We start from the raw sequence: 18,641 nt of genomic DNA on the forward strand, positions 1-18,641 counted from the left end.
TTAGACATGTTAAATTTGAGATGCATATATACAGTCCAAGAGGGACACTTTGTAAATCATACTCAGAAAACAGAACATATACATTACCTGAATCTCTCATATAATGAATTTCATCAAATATGACCCAAGCAACTTCTCGCATAACCTCAGACCCTCGGTATAACATACTTCTCAAAATCTAAGGAATTGAAACAGAATAGTTTCTGTAAGACACTTAAAAATTCAATGGAAAACAGCTCTTTCCTAACTACGAGTAAGCAATTGGAGGTTTTTTTCCCCAAAGGGAATTAGGATTTTTGTTTAAGTGAAGGAGTAAGTAATAAACTATGTTTTCAATATCAGAATCATTTCATACTTTTTTTTAATGACATAAAAGTATGCATGAAACAGTAATAGAGCAAGGAGAGTCACATTTCATTCCTGTTTTTCCACACAATTTCCCAGTGAACAAAGCTTATTCCAGAACCAGAGTTTCTATTTCTACTGTCTCAATTCTGAAAATAACTTAAAAAAAAAAAGCAATCGGGGTTAAGTAACTTGCTCAAGGTTACACGGCCAGTTATTTCTGGGTGTGGTGCTGAGTATCTGAGCCCGGATTTGATCCCTAGGTCATCCTGACACTGGAGCCGGTGCTCTTACTCCCTGAGCCACCTGGCCGCCCCTAAGCAATTGGTGTTAAGTAACTTGCTCAAGGTTACACGGCCAGGTGTTTCTGGGTGGGTGCTAAGTGTCTGAGCCTGGGATTCGATCTCCAGGTCATCCCGACACTGGAGCCGATGCTCTTACTTGCTGTGCTACCTGGCCACCCCGAAAACAACTTTTAAGATGATCATCTATCTATGATATAAACCTCAGATGGTCTATCAGCCCTCACATACTACCAATAGTACTTCTCGGTTTTTTTTTTTATCATTCCTGGGTTTTCTTTGAGTCATACAGGCAGCATGGATCCTTACGATGTCCTTACCATTCCCAAACAAAGAACAGAATTTCCAGGAACAGGCAATTATCCCCTTTTTTTTTGGGGGGGGGGGAGAGCAGATTTGTGATGTCATTTGAATAGTAATGTCTCAGTTAAGAATCTCCTGGTATAATATATATCAGCTACTGTTCTGTAATTTAAAAAATCTTAGAATTTACAGTATCTAGAACACTGAAATTAAGTGACTTGCCAAGGGGTCTCATAGCCAGTATCTGTAAGAGGTAAGACTTAAACAAATGTCTTCCTGAGTACAGTGCTTCTCTATACTATGGCAACTCTCAGTCTATCTTTAATGCTGGTTCAGAAACACAGACTGACTTAAGAGGCAAGGAAAATTAAAGCAGCACCAAAATGCAGAACAAAGCATACCTGGGAAAAAAATGCATACTGAATACTCCTAGGACATTCAATTTTGGATTTATGCCCACTAGTATATTACATGGATCAAGAAACAAAAACTATATAAACATGAAGCTCTACCGTAATTTAAAAAAACCCTATTACTATCCCATATTTATAAAAGTCACAGTCATGTCATCATTTAGATGAGAAAAAACTAGATTCAGAATGTAAAAGCTGGTGTTTAAACTATTTACAAAATCACGTTCCAATAGTAAGCATCTTAAGTACAGATTACTGATATTATTTTCATATTACTAACCAAATAACTACAAGAAAGCAAATTTAAAATTCAAAATACTGTGTATTTGGCTTTTTTAAGTATGTAAATATTCTGAATTTTTGACACAGTATACAGTTTTACAAGTTCTAATTCCAGAAGTAACCTGGAGGGGAAAAAAGTGAATCATTAAGTAATTTACCTCAGTAGTCATAACCAGGCAAGAAGCGGTAGGATTTATGGTGACATCACCAGTCATCAGGCCAACATCTTGAAATTCTTCATACATTTCACGATATTTCTGATTACTTAAAGCCTTAATTGGGCTGGTAAATATCACACGTTGCTTTTCTCTCAAAGCCAAAGCAATGGCATACCTAAATACATGAAACCAATTAAAAAAAAAACCTCACAAAATACATACTCAAAAGTTTTCCTTTATTATCTATTCTATCAATATGCTTGTAATTATGGGTGGCTAGGTGGTGCAGTAAATAGAGCACTGGCTCAGAAGTCAGGAGGACCTGAGTTCAAATCCAGCCTCAGACACTTAACACTTAACTAGCCGTGTGACTTTGGGCAAGTCACTTAACCCCAATTTCCCCTCCAAAAAGAAAAAAAAAAAAGAATAAGGTCCAATATGCTTGTAATTTCCTTTATAAAAAAAAAGGGTTTTCACATTAATAAAATTCTAATAGCTGTTTTTTGGAAAAAACAAAAAGCATTTCACCGAATATTAAGAATATCTTACTCTATTTATTTGTAAACCAAATATAAAAGTTAAGAAAATTTGTTAAAATAACAAAATTGAAACATGAAACTTCTCTAGTTGTCTAAATGTACAGAGAGATTTTAATCAAATTCTGACTATGATCAACTGAATATATTTAAAAACTATTAACAATTACTTTTACATTTCTAGTTCTGAGAGGTTACTATAAATATGAGAAATTAAGTTTCCACTTTTTTCCCTACTGGAATCTATACTTACACACAGACACAGACAGACAGACAGACAGACAGACACACACACACACACACACACACACACACACACAGAGTGTGATGACCTGGAATATTAATTGTGTATTTGGATTTTGGAAGACTAATTCTAGCAAATAATGATCAATATCAACCAGCAAGTATTTAAGTATACTAAGTGTTGAAACTAATAAAAGAGATAGAAAAGGTATGAAGCCCCAGCATTGACAATTTAGAGAGGAAAACAAGATCTAAAGACATAAAACAATAACAAAGCAAAAAATGGCAATATATTAACCAACTGAATGTAAGTATAGAACAAAGTGTAAAGGCAAAATAAAATAAAAAATATGTCCAACAAATTAGGACTATCATCACATGTTCTGATAAACAGTACAAACCTCCCACCAATCCAAAACCTAGCTCCGCTTCAACACTATCCATATATGGGTTCAGAGCAGAGACCTGAACCTTCCTTGTGTGGGCTCCTTGGCCAACCTGGATTAGATCTTTAAAACCCTAGAATGTTCAGCAAAAATGAAAGAACTCTAAGCATAGCTTTGGACTAGAATTTATCTTAACCTGTTGAGAAAAGATAGACCTCTTCTCTACTAACCTTTGCCACAGAAGACTTATGTGAAACCTGGGGCAAATGAGAAAGTTCACCTTTGTTAAGAATGAGAATTCTAAACTTTTACCTCTATAAATGACCTTATCTTGGTGAATACAGCTTTATTTGTTCTTGAATTAGACTGAATTGAGAGAGTGTAATGCATCAGAAAGAGCATTGACTGCTACCATTAAGACCTTGCACACAATAGTTCAGCTGTCACTGGACAATAAAGTCAGAAGACCAAAAATGTCTCGTTCAGGTTCTTCCATAAACAAATTGTTTACTACAAACTATGAGAAATTAAGTTCCACTTTTTTTCCTACTGGAATCTATACTTACACACAGACACAGACAGACAGACAGACAGACAGACAGACAGACAGACACACATACACAGAGTGTGATGACCTGGAATATTAAACAAACAACTAACTTCTCTAAGCCTGCATTTGCTTACCTGTGAGCTGAGTTATGGAACTAGAATTATCTTTAAGGTCTTTCTTGCTCTAAAATTTCAGAACTATGAGAAGGGTACAAATGAAATCTGGACTAAAAATCATCTTACTGTAGAAGTTACAGAAAAGAATGCTTATATTTTCAAGTTTATTTAAAAAATGAAGTTACTTACTCAGCACATACAGTTTTTCCAGCTGATGTATGTGCAGACACTAAAACAGACTGGTTGTTATCTACACACTGAATGGCTTCTCTCTGAAAGGCATCAAGAATGAATGGATATTCCTGCAAAGTAAATAAAATCCAAAAAAATCTTTAGGAGAATGACAAAAAAAACACAAGGGATGAAGAAGAATGTTCAGAAAAGTATCCAGACTCCATGTTGATTACAGATCCTACCGTCAAACACAGAAAAGGGGATTAAAAAAAGGTTTTTTTTTTTTTATCAAGAAGTGCTTTTTAGCACTTCTTGGTCTGTCTTAATCCTTTATGTTAAAAAGATTAAGATCTGGGGCAGCTAGGTGGTGAAGTGAATAGAGGACCCACCCTGGAGTTAGGAAGACCTGAGTTTAAATCTGGCCTCAGACACTTAACACAAAAACTAGCCGTGTGACCCTGGGCAAATCACTTAACCCCAATTGCCCTCCAAAAAGCAAAAAAAAAAAAAAGATTATAAGATCTTTTATGCTAAAGAAAAACACTCTAAAAATTATTAGTATGATAACTCTACCAAGTTCTATTCTGATATCATGCAATAGCATAGAAATAACCCTGGGTTTCTGAAAGCTCCAGTATGTCCTGCCAAAAAGCTGGAAAGACTTCAATCTGGGGCCTGGATGTCACCTAATCCAATTCAAGGATGAACCTCTAATTCAGAGAGGGTCATCATCAGGTTGGTCACAAAGTGATGGCTGTTTTGGCCACAGTAAGGCCAAATAGTAATGAAATAATTGCAGAGGGGTTATGATTTAAGACAAAGGTAGAAACCAGGAAAATTAAATAACTCTTAAAAAAATAGTGAATTACTGAAAGAAAATTGCAAACCTTGGCAGCTTTTCCATCTCGTGGCTTTAGTGGAACATATTCTTCATCTGCAGGTAATGCAACCTAATGAAAATTAGAAAGAAAAAAACAATAGCCTATTATCTCCAGATTTATTTCTCAATTTTCTTAGAGAACCATCTTCAAAATGGGGTGGAAATAAAATGTGATGTGATTAAAAAAAAATTGGAGACATGGCTACTTTTCATTTGTAGCACAGTACTGTAAAGAAAGCACTGGTTCTGGAGTCAGAAGACACCCAGCTCACACATCTCATTTTTCATCTGGCTGTACAACTTTGGGACCTCTATGACTGACAGCTGCCCCATCATGCCCTAAGAATGGGGTACCTTTTTTTCTTCATTCTATTTTTTTTGTATGTTATTTCTCCATTAGAGTGTAAGCTTCTTGAGGGCAGGGATTCTCCCTCTTTCTCTTTCTTTCTTATCCCCAGTCCTTAAGCACAGTGACTGACACACAGTTGGTACTTAATGTTTACTGACTTGCAAGGATATCAACTGTTTGCTGGCTATGGCGGTTTCTAGGTTCTTTTGGTCTCCTCACCAAGATACTACTTAGATTTGCCAATGGCACTCTGAGGAAATGCTAGACCTAGAATCAGAAATGCTTAAGTTCAAATCTGGTCCTAGGCACTGTTGTGTCCCTAGGCAAGTCATTTAATTTCTGCCTGCCTCAGTGTCCTCATCTATAAAATGGGGACAACAGTAATAACACATTCCAAAATATTTGTAAAGTACTTTGCAAACATTAAAACACTATATAAAGGACTATATGAAGCACTATATAAAACTATTATCATCATTATCATCCCACGATCATCAGGTTCAGGGGACTGGATAACTAAACATGGTATGAGAACACTATTAGAGATGAGGAAAGGCATTAAGAAACAACAGAAATTTCTCCAGGACTAGCAATTCCAGTCTGAGGGAAACATGGAAAAAGACTACAGCAAAGTAGTGAGGCCCCAGTCACAAGAGATCTTCCAAAAACACTAGATGCTTTTTACCTTTAGGTAAAGGTAGAATAAGGTGATTTCTGAGATTTTCAAGATCTCATATTCTACAATTCTATAAAGATGTTTTAGGAGCTAGACTAGCATCTGGCCTTGGCTTTAGCACAATGATTGAAACAAAAAGTTAAGTGGGAAAGGAAGCAGATCAGTCACACTTTATATTATAGTTAAGTTTAGCTGTAGAAAAGAAAATAGAAATCCTTTTGTAAGGATGCAAACGGTTCAATTTGCAGAAAAAACTCCAAGTTCCTAATGAACATAATTCCAACTAAGCTGAAGCACATTCCATAAGTCAAGACTATAAAAAAAAAAAAAGAAAAATCTAAAAGGGAGCTCAAACAGATCTATTTTATGTTTCTGAGAACCTCTGTACCTTGAAATATATGTGTTTTAATAGATAAGGCTCTCATTTGAACTATAAACCATTTTTGTTTATTAGATGTTACTCTTAATATTTCTTTCGCTTTTTGGAGGGGGGAAGGCAGGGCAATTGGCGTTAACTGACTTGCTCAAAGTCACAAGGCTAATGTGTCAAGTGTCTGAGGCCAGATTTGAACTCAGGTCTTCCTGACTCCAGGGCCAGTGCTCTATTCAGCCGCCCCTACTCTGAATATATCTTTAAGGCCTTAATAAGCTATCATTTAATTGCCTCTCTCACCTATTTTATAAACTCTTGCTACAGCAAGAGTTCTTAAGTTCCATGAACTTTTTTTTGTTTAATATAGACAAGTAATTTCAATAAAATTAGTTCCTTTGTAATCCTATGTATTTAATTTAATGCGCTGAAAATATTATTCTGATAGACTTCCCACTGACAGCCAAAGAGGTCCATGACAAAAAAGTTGTTAAAAGTCTTTGTCCTGCAGGAAGACTACAGATTATCGAAGACAGTCGTCTGGTAGTGTAACTGGGATTTATGAATTCTAGACCTCTAAATTTTAGGACATGAATCAAATGTGGAATATAAGAAGCAGCATGTTGTAGTAGAAAGAGTACTAGATTTGAAGAGTTAGGGTGTGTTATTTTACTTTTCTTATTAGCATCTATAAAATCTAACAAAATGGCCTCTAAGGTTCCTTCCTACTCTAAATCTGAGATCTTATTACACATAAAATGACAATGCAAAACAGAGACTACTTAGCCTTTCCAAGTTGCACTGATAAGTAAGCTGATTATTGCCTACTAACCTAATTACTCACCGAAAATGCCCAGTCTAATGTCACTGTACTCATGATTTATACTTACCTCATGTGTACAGCCTTCAACAGTTTCCACTGCTTCCACCTTGACTCTGGGCATGAGATCTGCCAGACTACAATTTAAAAAATAATTAAATATAAGAAGATTGATTTTTTCAATAATTTGGCACACATAATCCTACATGCAATTTCTGATGGGAAAAGTAGTTTAAAATATCATGATCCTACTTTGGAAGAACTTTAAACTTATAAAATTTTAACTATCAGAAAACATGGCAGCATGGTATATATAGTATAAAGAGGGCTAACTTCAGAATTTGACTTGGGTTCAAATCTTGTCTCTGACATATATCAGCTGTGTGACTCTGGGCACTTATCTTCTTAGTGCATTAGGTAGTAAACTTATAAATGTCTTAAGTGCAGAACACCTATGGTACAAAGACATGCTTCATCAGAAGTTGCCTACACCAATAAAATCATAGGTTCAGGCCAAAAAAAAAAAAAAAAAAAACCAAAAACCAAGCCCCAAGGTAATTTGTAACAGACATAGTTGTATTCTTTACAACAAATAATAAATGGAATTTCTTCTATAGCACTGATTCTGGCAACTGCCTATCTTAGCTTATCACTAATGGCTACCTTGTCTCAGAAGTCATCTAAATTATTTTGCTTCCAAGTTAGCTGTCATTCCCTAAATGTACTGACCACACAGCACTGTTCAATGCAAACAAAAATATTCTCTCAAAAGTATGCTCAGATCCTAGTTGTCAATGGTGACAGCTATAGTCGCTCCATGATTTTAGCGATGTGCTAGCTAAGAAAGAGTACACTAGAGATAACTTAAAAAAATCAAGGTGTTCAAGATAAAGAATGAAAATTTAGTTTTTGAAGGTCTAGCTGACTAGCATGTTGTTTTGTACAAATAATACCTTTTATTCTGTGCAATTATACAAGTGCTCAGTTCTGTAAGTCACAAATTACTTTATATCCAGTTTCAAAAAAAAAATCTTTAAACCTCATGCCAAAGTGACACATGAAGTGATATACAAAGTATGCTTGAAATTTACAATAAAGCAGACCTTACCTTACATCTTCTGCGAATGTATTTTCTATTCTGGGCTTCTTTCCAAATATGGGTTCATCTGTACCTTCCAATTCTAAATCTCTTTTGTTCTTTCCAACATTGGTAGATCCTGACTGTGTTTTATCATCTGTCCGTTTTCTGAAAAGTAAAGTTTTTTTTAATAGTTTTTATTTTTAATAAGTTCATAAACTTTCAAAATTCCAAATTAAATGTATGCTACTTCTGGAAAAATTCAGCGATAATAATATTAACAATGAGACATATATGAAATTTATGTAAACATTTTATCATTACAGCTAAAATATCTAGCTAATCTTTTTTCTGATTATAACTTTCTATCATTTCATCATTCCCTATACTTACTCCTCCTAAATATATTCCTTCTTCCAGTGACTTCAAATCCCTCCTCTGATCATGCTTACCTAGGCTCTTTTATCACTGCCTTTTCTATTATCACTTGCCCTCCTTTTTCGATCTTGATCATTTAGTTAACTAGTTCAAGTCTGTACTATCTTGTTCTTCAAGTCCTTTACCACGACCACCACCACTACCACTACCCCTTTCTTACTACAATTTCATTACTTACCACAACCCAACTCCAGATTATGCCCAACATCTGTCTCCTCCCTTTCTATTCATGTGCAACTTTAAAGTCACAACTATGCTGACTGGTCCACTATAAATTGCTATCTAATCTCAACTAGGTCACTCACTGGAGCAAAGCGATCTTTTTACTACTCTAATTCTTTATTGTATTTCCCACACAGACTATAATAGCTGAAGATCTAAACTCAAGCTGTACCAAGAAAATTAAGTCCATTCATTGTGAGCTTGCTTTTCTTCCCTTTTTTTTCACCTCATAACCTTATCCCCTACCTTAAAACCAACATCTCCCATTTTCTGCTCCTTTACTCCAGTTGCTGAAGTAGACCTCACCAAGATCAACACTTCTACACAAAATCTAGATCCTATTTCTATATTTACATATCCGATTTCTATAGCAGACCGCTCTCTTAATCACCCCTTTCCTCCCTCTAATTTTTAATCTCTCCCTTTCTATTGGCCCTTCCCTAAGGCTACAAATACATTCAAGTCTCTTCCATTCTCAAAAAACCTTCATTAGACACAATCATCCCATCAAACTCTCTCCATTTCTCCCTGATTCTTTCTCTCTTTTCTCCCTCCCTTTCTCATATCATGCCTTTACCAAATTTCTATTGCTTCTTATTACTTCTAGGATCACAAACTTCCTCCCCCCTTTTGGGGAGGGGGGGAGGGATGACGGCTATTAGATATCCACAGCATGACTTCAATCTACTTTTATGTGGCCTTATAGTAAGTTCTTTTTATACATACTACAGTCTAGCCAAATAGACCTTCTTACTCTTCTTAATATAGGCCACTCTATATCCTTGCCCTGTGCCTTTGTATTAGCTATCCCTCATGCCTGGAATGAATCCCTTCTCTTACCACAGTCACTCAACTCAATCCCTAGTTTTTGGTCCAGCATCACTTCTTATGTAAAGTCTTCCCTAGCTCTGAGTGACCCACCCTAATCCCTCTTTATTTACTGTGTATATACACCTTTATGTGAACATACTCTCCCCCCTAACTAGACTGGAAGGTCCTCAGTGGAATGAATTGTGTCATTTTTGGCTTGTACCCCCAAACCCAGAATAACTCATACATAGTAGATAATTAATAAATGCTTTGTTTTTCAATTGTTTTTAGCTATATCCTACTCTTTGTGATCCCATCTGTTGCTTTCCTGTCAAAGATACCAGAGTGGTTTGCAATTTCCTTCTCCAGCTCATTTTACAGATAAGGAAACTGAGACAAACAAGGTTAAGTGACTTGCCCAGGGTCACACCGTTATTAAGTGTCTGGGGAGAGATCTGAACTCAAAAAGATGAATCTTCCTGACTCGAGGTCTGGTGTTGTTCCATCCATTGTACCACTTAGATGACCCCAAGAAATGCTTACTGGTAGACTATTATTCCACATCTGGTTTCAAGCTTATAATACTCACTCTATATCCTCAATATTGTCATCCTTCTATAAGAATTACCTTTTCTTTCTATAATGATTTAAGCACCTGGCTCCCAGTTTTTCTTTCCATTCCATTATGACCTACTATGAATTCAATATTCATTAAGACGGCCCATCTGATACCCTGGACATCAGTTCCTCAAATCCACTGTTCCACCTGAGCTACCAAATAATACCACCTAAATATAGTCATTGCTAGACATGCTACACTATACCCAAATTCAAATCTGGTGCTATCCACAATCCCCCCACCTCTCAACTCTTCTAATATTTTACACCCATAAAATGTGCTCTTTGCTGGGACCTCAAGTTTAGTGACCTATCTCACTTTCTTCATATTGTATTAGATTCCTTCTGACCATATTTAACTCCTTGCCCATCCTGGATCAATTGGGAAGCAACTTCAATGCTGACCTAACAACCTAGACTCCATTTTTTTTTTTTGTCATTATCTTCCACTATAAACTCCCATACTATTTCTTTACTCTTGATCACCACCATCATCACTAGTTTTACTCTTCCTTTGAGTCTGCATAATTTGTCAGAGAAACACACAGAACCATGCCAACTGGGTCCACTACACTTCTCAATCTTTATACGATTCCTGTTATGTTAATGGGATATAAGATCTTCCCTGACCATTAACAGGCCTCATATGGAGCCCATTAAGGGAAGCTTGCTAGTGGTAAGGCTTTCTCACCTTTAGCTAATTTCTAAGTAGGCACTGAGTCACCCTCACTCACACACTCTCTGAATTGGTATTTTGCTTTGGGGGCTTACTTATGAGAAGGATCTTGTCATTGCCTGGTACAGATTCTGAGTGGCTGTTATGTTCTGAGCTCCCAGTCTCCTCAGACATAAAGGTTCTCTCAATCCAGGGATATATGTAAAGTGTATAGTTCAGGCAGTCAGAGCCCTGTCTGTTGGTCTTTATTTCTCTGCTTGTATTTTCTCTGAAGTTCAGGGTGCTGACTTTTCCCCTGAACTAGTGAATGTAATTTAAGAAGATAGTTGACCCTTTAAACAGCTATCTTTCCTAGTAAAACAGATCTAAGAACCTGTGCTAGCAGCCATCCTGGTTATGCCAGTGTGGTTACTGCTACAATTCCCTAGTTCAGTATCTTCAGAAGCTGTTCCAAAGAAGTCAGGTCAACACGAATTTATTATAAATTAATATATACAAAATAAACCGGGGAGAGTATTAAGAGAAAGTCACTGAGAATAGGGAGGACTTGATCACATAGCAGCTGCAATTCAGCAGAGAAGGTACAAGGGAGAAAGTCATACATTAAAATAAATTAGCAGCTTATAGTACAGTGGAGAAAGAAGCTAGAAGTGATATAGCAGACAGAGAGTGAAGTTAGGTAGGATGTAGTTTTAGCAAAGTAGGTTACCTTGCTACATATATTTTCTAAATGTCTATTCTCTTCCAGTACTCTCTGTGGGAGAGTATATTCTAAGGATGGAATTGAGGTGGGGTCATTCTTTGTTGTTTTGCTTGCTATGATATTTAATAAAATGACTTCTTTTTTTTACTCCTAAAAAAAAAAAAGAATAAAGAGGACTAGAAAATGCTTCTTGTAGAAGATGGGATTTTAACTGAAGACTTGAAGGAATTCAGGGAAGCCAGGAGGCAAAGATGAAGAGATAGAGAGTTTCAGGGATTGGGGACAGCCAGCAAAAATGCTCTGAGTTGTGAGATGGGTGAAGGCTTGTGTCATTGGATTGCAGAATACTTGGGGTATGAGGAGATTGGAAAGGTAGAAAGGGGCCAGTTTCTAAAGAGCTTTAAAACCAAAATGGCATTTTATATTTAAACTTGGAAACAACAGGAAACCCATGGAGTTTACTGAATAAGACGGTAATGTGGTCAGACTTGTGCTTTAGGAAAATCAATTTGAAAGCTGAATGGAGGATAGATGGAATCGGGGAGAGATTTGAGTCAGGAAGACCTATCAGAGTATTTCAATAGTCCACCAGTGAAGTGATTTAAGGCCTTTACCAAGGTTGGTGGTGGGAGTATGAGAAGAGAGAAAGGGGCATATACAAGAGAAATAATGAAGGCAGAAATAATAGTTTGACTCTCCACAAAACTACTACAAATATCACCTAATTGGTCTCCCTTCATCTATCAATCAACAAGCATTTATTAAATACCTATTATCTGCCAGACCGTGGGTTAGATACTGCAGATTCAAATACCAAGGATATAAAAATAGGATTCTGTGATTTAGAGTCAAAAGGATTCTTAAGAGAGTGTCTACTAGTCAAATCCCCTTGTTATGGAAATTTGGAAGTTAATACCAAGGAAGGATTCCGACTAGATAGTTGCAGTAGTGAGAAAACTGGACTTTTAATACAATTCCTTCAAGTTCAAATTTTTGTATCTTTCATAGTACTGCACAGAGGGATTAAGTGACTTGACCAAGGTCATACAGGTGGTTAAAAAAAAGTGGTGGAGGAAAGATAATTACTAAAATTGACATACTGATATTAAGGTTTGTTATTTGGTGGAGGTTACATAGAGCATGGAGTTAAGAAGGCCTGAGTTCAAATCAGACACTTATTAGTCAGCCATGTGACTGTTGGCAAAACACTTCACTTAAAAAAGAGATTACAATAACACCTATCTCCCAGGGTTATTGGGAGAATAAAATGAGATAGAAAACTTGGCACCTCAGAGCAATACATAAACACTAGTTATCATTATTCCTATTACTACTTGATCTCCACAACATCCCTGGAAGGCAGGTACTATTATTATTTCCATTTTACTGATAAGGGAACTGAGGCCAAGAGGTTAAGTGGCTGGTCCAGGGTCACATAACTAGTATATGACTGAAGCAGGACTTCCTGACTCCCAGGTCCACTACCCCAAACTCCAAGCCAACTAGCTGGGCCTCTTTAATTGTTGCTGGTTGACTTAAAAATGTAATTCTCATACTACTCCTGATAGCTCATTCCAGGGAAGAATAAAGCCAGAAAATCAGATCCTACTGACAGATGTGTCATTACATGGCTCTAAGCTTCATCTGTAGTTTTTTCTTTTTTTAAATTTCCCTTACCATAACCACAGCCTACTTTTCTTTCTCTTTTGACATCTGTCCTTTTTCTCTGCAACTCAACTCCCTATAAGCCCCAGGAGCAAGAACGAAACAAAACAACTGGTGCGCGCAAATAACACCAGAAGCTCTTCACAACCTCACCCGTCACTACCTTTCCGGACCCTACATCTGGAGGCACTGGTCTCCTCCAGTCTCCGTGTCTTTGCCGCGGCCGTTCCCCACTCCTGGAAGGCTCTCCCTCCTCCCCTCAATCTCCTAAATTTCCCTGGCATCCTTCGGCTGAAACCCCCGCCTCTAAGCAGGGGCCTTCCCCTCTCGGATCCCTCGCTCTCAGGGCGCTTCTCTTCCACGTTCAGCTCCCGGTTATTCGCCCGTGGTCTCCCCCTAATGGTCCCCTTGCCTTTGCCTTGCCTGGAGTCCCCAGCGCATGGACCAGGGGAAGGGTTCCCAACAAAAGCTTCCTGGACCGACCGCCCCTCCTCCTTTGGCCTTTCCTCCGACCCCCGGTCTGGTCTCGCGGCCGTCCTCCCCCAGAGCGGCCTGCGCTTTCCCCGACGCTGGAGGCCCCGACTCCCTCTCCACAGAATCCTAGCCTGCCTCCTGCTTCCCTTCTGTTCCTCCACACCCACGGCTCCGTGCTTGCTCCTTACTTGGCCTTGCCAGCGGCCTCTGCCACCCCTTTTCCTTTCTTAATCCCGGTGGCCGGCGATTCGTCTTCAAACACGCTGAAGAGCTCGTCCCCGAACGCGTCCGCCATATTTCCGAACCGTCCAGCCAAATTCCCGCTACCCACAATGCCCCGCAGTTAGGCGGAGGGAGCGTTCGATCCCAGGCCACGGAATCCGGGAGGGAACAAGAAAGCTCGAGCTGTCACACGGCCACTAGAAATTTTTTTCTCTAGTCTCTTTTACAATCTTCCCAGTCCCGAGAGGAAAGAGGGAGAACACGTAGCAGGCGGTGAGGGCGGAGAGAGGGGCGGGACTGCCGCGGCCAGGACCAATCCCGAGGCAGCTCCTCTCCGGGGCTCCAGGGAAGCCCCGGATGAGGGGGGGGGTGGTGCGGCGGCGACTCTGCGCCTGCGGACTAGGAGCGCCTGCGCACTGCAGAGCTAAGCGATCACGCGTGTCCGTGCCCCGCGCCTCTCCCAGCCTCTAGCCTCTCCAGGCCGGTGGGAGCCGCAGCATGGGCGGGAAGAACAAGAAGCACAAGGCTCCGGGCGCCGGCGCGGTGCGGGCTGCCGTGTCGGCCGCTAGGGCCAAAGCCGCCGCCGAATCTGGGGCAGCTGGAGAGGCCCCGGCCAAGAAGCCGGTGCCCAGGCCGCTCCCCGTCTCCGCCTCCGCCAAGGAGCCGCGCGTCAGGCAAGGTACCCTCAGGCCCAGAGACGCCGCTCCACCCGCTCTTCTCCCCTGCAGCCTCGGACCTCCCGGCCCCTCCCCCCCCCACCCCCTCCCCCCCGCGCCGCCCTTCCTTGCCCCACGGGACACGCTTCTGCTCACCCCTCGGGCTCCTGAGTCTCCACATTGCATTGAATAGACTTCTTATGCTTGCTTCGCCCAGTCGCAAAGGGCCAAGTATTACTAGTCAACAAGCATGTATTAGATGCTTACTGTATGCTAGGCTGTGTGTAGCTTCGCGTATACAAAAAAAAGGAGGGAGGGTTGGTCTCCAGAAGCTTACATGCTAACAGGGGAGACAACACCCAAACTACTCTGTATGTACTCACTATCTACAGAGCAGATGGAAAGTAGCCTTAGGAGGGACTGGGGTTCTTTGGAGTCCTTGCTGAAAAAGTTGTTCTAAGGCAGTTGTTCTAAGTAGTCTTTACCCGACTACTGCCTTCCAGTTTCTATCCACGCCAACCCACACGTAACCAACACCATTTAAACCTCCATTAAACCGGCGGCTTCCTGGGGCGTGGAAGTAGGTTTTATGCTATCAGGGACTCGGCTTAGGGAGCACGAAATGCCCCTTTGTCCGTGTTCAGGAAGCGACTGCTGCTGATGGCACCCCAGTGGGACCGACCTCGTCGTCGTTCTGCACGCTCCTCCAGTGTGTACGTGGCCGGGTTATCGCAGCGCCGTGGAGAGGGGACATTTCGTTGTGGGATCATAGATCCAGAGCCGCGAGGGACCTCAAAACCACCGAATCCAGTCTCCTCGGTTTGCAGGGAGGTCCCGAGAGGCGACTTGCCCGGTGTCGCACAGCCAGTGGCCCAAGCAGGCTTTTCCCATTCCATCAGAACATAAACTCAAAGTTCTTGTCATTAGGCATCTTTTGTTGTTTGTGCTTGTCTACCTCGCCAGCTCAGGGCCTGAAAAAGTAGTAGGTGCTTAATACATACTTGAGTATTGGCTTCTCTGACTCCAAATCCACTCATTGCTCCTTCCACTCTCTCCCAGGGTTATGCAGCATTCCAAATCAGATTGGATGTACCACAACCTTGTTGAAAAGGAACATTATCTGGGCAGCTAGGTTTCAAAGCCAGAGAGCACTTGCCCTGCAGTCTGAGGACCTAAGCTCATATTTGGCCTCAGACACTTACTAGCTGTGTGCCCCTGGGCAAACCCTCATTGCCTTGCCAAAAAAAAAAAAAAAAAAAGAAAGAAAATGAACTTTATATCCAGGAATGAATAGTTGTGATGTTTATTTTGTTTAATTTGCTTATAGTTTTTTTTTAACATTTAGAAAGATCCGTATAGAGATTTCAGTACTATTTACTTGTCTGTCATTCATCAAAAGTTAGCAGAGGCAAAAGTGAAATTTTAGCTTATTATCTTTGACATTAAAACATCTATCAGAAAAACAGATTTTAAGACAATGCAAAAAGCTTGGCTTTTATAAAACACTTTTATAAAGCACAACAGGTATTGTAAACTTGAGTAAGTTAAATTTAGGTTCCAAAAATTGAATTCTGAAAACTGAAAGTTCTTAGCAATTTTATTCTAATCATTTTATATCTTGGTGTCCTGATATATCTGCTTTGTTTGTATCTTTCTTTGTATTGCTTTTTAAAATGTGGTTCCGCCTTAGAATTTAAGAGGCATTATGTATTACCTCGGTATAAAAAAGGTATTTGATATGTGCAAACCATTATTTTAGTCAGCATGCCAAAATCAATGCACAAATAAATTGCTTTCAGAAAGAGGAGACCACATTGATGTTGGCAGCTGTAAAAGGAATTGTTTTATTTGTAGACTTGGGGAAAATTCTCAAGCAAATTATTGCAGGGAAGTTAAAATTTTACAATATCTAGATGTTGGTACCAATTACTCATATTTCTAAAACTTTCTAGTTACTTTTTGTTTTTTTAATTTGTGTGTAGAGGTTGACTGTAGCTCATTCAATAGAGAGGCAGACAGTATGCTATAATAAAATGAATAATAGACTCTGGGAATTAGAAAACTTGGGTTCTACCTCTGTCCCTGACTATGTGTCCCTTAACAAGTCACTTAATTTCTCTGTAATTTCCTAATCAGTAGAAATGGGAAGGGAAAGTGGGATTGATCATAAGGCCCTGTTGAACTCTATTAGATAAACATGTCTTTATTAAAAACCTCTTGCAAGGCATTGTACTTCTCATATCTTTGCTTTTTGTGATGATGTCTTGCTATGTATTTAATTTAATGACATTATTACATGTACAGAAACCTGTTACTTGGCTAAAGAAAAGTTTTGCCTTATTATTTATTGTGATGCCGCCCTCTTCTTGACCTGTGCAGTACTTGACACTATTGATCCTCACCTCTTTATTGTGACTGAATCCTTTCTTGGTTTTTGTGTTATACTAGTTCTATTCCTACTTTTCTGGCTATACTTATGTCTCTATGACTCCTTTTCATCTTTTTGACCTTCAGATATAGATATCTAAACTTCAGCATCTCTAGATCAAATTCTCATTCTTTCAACCCTCAAATCATCTCTTTTCCTCTTAAATTATTACATCTCATTTTATTATCACTCACTCTTAGGACCACAGTGGCTTTCTTTTTTGAAATTGTCTTTGATATCTGCTACCTCCCCATACAATTAATCACCAAGTGTTGTCTCATCTTCTTTTTAATGTTACCTATGTACTTTCCTATTCTATTCCCACTGCTACCAACATTGTGTTCTCATTGATGAAAATAGTGGTCTTAACTAGTTTCTCTAATTATAGTATCTACTTCCATTCATATAGCACAGATTTTGATCATGTCACCCTTTGCCCAAAAATCTTAATTGGCTCCCCATTGCCAACAGAATTTATTCTAGATCCTTTAATCTGCATGCAATATTCTCCCTAGTCTGCTCATACTTAATTCCTTTCTCCCCCATTACTCTCCTACACAGATCCTACATTGAGTGGAACAAAATTATTTAATGTTCACCAAACAAACATACCTTGTATTTTACTGCCTCTCTTCAAGCTGTCAGAAACACTTTCCATTGCCCTTGCTGATTATCAGAATCATACCTATCATTCAAGACACAGTTTAGATGTAACCATCTCCTTTCAGAATTTCTTGATTGCCCCAGCCAGAGGGGACCACTTTCTCTCATCTCCTATAACACTCACCTGTATACTGTCACTAATACTCCCTTATATCAGGATAATTTACATACATTGGATCTCCTTTGTTAATTGTTATGAAAACATTCAGCTACTAATATTTAAGTGTCCATTGTAGGCAGAGCACTAGGCTGGATTTTGGGCTGCAACAAAGTTCAAATATTGCTTATTCTTGCCCCTCTTAGAACCTATAGGTTGAGGTGCCAAGCAAAGGCAACTTCCCAAGGTTCAAAATACCAGCATAGGTGCTCTCCATTTTATTCAGTGAAAAATTAACAGAGAAAATCAAAATATAGCATCATTCAAAATACAGCATTCACCAAGTATAATTCAATAATCTCCAAGTACTACTCCACCCCTAGACTATACATTCATTTAGTCAACCACAAAGCCCCTCTTCTCAAAAAAAGTCAAAAGTTTCTCCCCCCCCCCCTTGGATCACAATTGAATCTACCCCAGAGAGTTACAACAAGCTTAAGCATAGCATTTAATACACAAAGAAAGGTCTTTTTTTCATCTTGACCCGAGGCAAGTTCTCAGCAATCTTTGTTCCTGGGGAGGCAAAGCTTTAGCAAGGCCACAAGATACATTGCCAGTGTCTTCATTAATTCATTCTCTGTCTGCAGAACAGTCCTAGGACCCCTGAAAACATTAGCAAAACCCTCTTCCAGGATTTCTGTAAACATACAGCAAGAAAATCCTTCTTCAGGGCTTTTGAACCAGCAGCAAGGTTCCAGGACCTCTGCAACAACAGCATTGGCCTTCACCAGTGGACACACTTCACTCTCTGTCTGCAGAACAGTCTCAGGAGCTCTGAACCAACAGCCTGGTTCTAGAACCTCTGCAACAACAGCACTGTCCTTCACCAGTGGACAAATCTGGCAAAACAACATCAAAACAGACAGACGGGCAGCCAGGTAGCACAGCGAGTAAGAGCACCGGCTCCAGTGTTGAGAAGACCTGGCCG

The 18,641-nt window shown here is 39.4% G+C and overlaps 2 protein-coding genes across 3 annotated transcripts in view; one reads left to right on the plus strand and one right to left on the minus strand.

Annotated features, from left to right (window-relative positions):
* Positions 1-14,130, minus strand: part of MTREX (Mtr4 exosome RNA helicase) — a 90,640-nt gene extending 76,510 nt beyond the window's left edge. The window contains exons 1-7 of the mRNA XM_069096508.1: positions 13,776-14,130; positions 8,012-8,149; positions 6,974-7,040; positions 4,696-4,758; positions 3,824-3,936; positions 1,804-1,978; positions 88-178 (exon numbers count right to left, since the gene is read on the minus strand). Of these exons, the coding sequence (XP_068952609.1) occupies positions 88-178; positions 1,804-1,978; positions 3,824-3,936; positions 4,696-4,758; positions 6,974-7,040; positions 8,012-8,149; positions 13,776-13,882 (754 nt within the window). The 5' untranslated portion in view covers positions 13,883-14,130. The remainder of the gene's footprint in view (positions 1-87; positions 179-1,803; positions 1,979-3,823; positions 3,937-4,695; positions 4,759-6,973; positions 7,041-8,011; positions 8,150-13,775) is intronic.
* Positions 14,131-14,183: 53 nt separating this feature from the next.
* Positions 14,184-18,641, plus strand: part of DHX29 (DExH-box helicase 29) — a 68,707-nt gene continuing 64,249 nt past the window's right edge. For both annotated transcript variants that reach the window (XM_069096504.1, XM_069096505.1), the window contains exon 1: positions 14,184-14,488. In XM_069096504.1, coding sequence (XP_068952605.1) covers positions 14,308-14,488 — 181 coding nt within the window. In that variant the 5' untranslated portion in view covers positions 14,184-14,307. The remainder of the gene's footprint in view (positions 14,489-18,641) is intronic.

The sequence above is a fragment of the Petaurus breviceps genome, unplaced genomic scaffold (genome assembly GCF_028583685.1).
Source record: "Petaurus breviceps papuanus isolate PSGF00001 unplaced genomic scaffold, PetGlider_PUasm1.0 229, whole genome shotgun sequence".
In the NCBI taxonomy this organism is placed as follows: domain Eukaryota; kingdom Metazoa; phylum Chordata; class Mammalia; order Diprotodontia; family Petauridae; genus Petaurus; species Petaurus breviceps.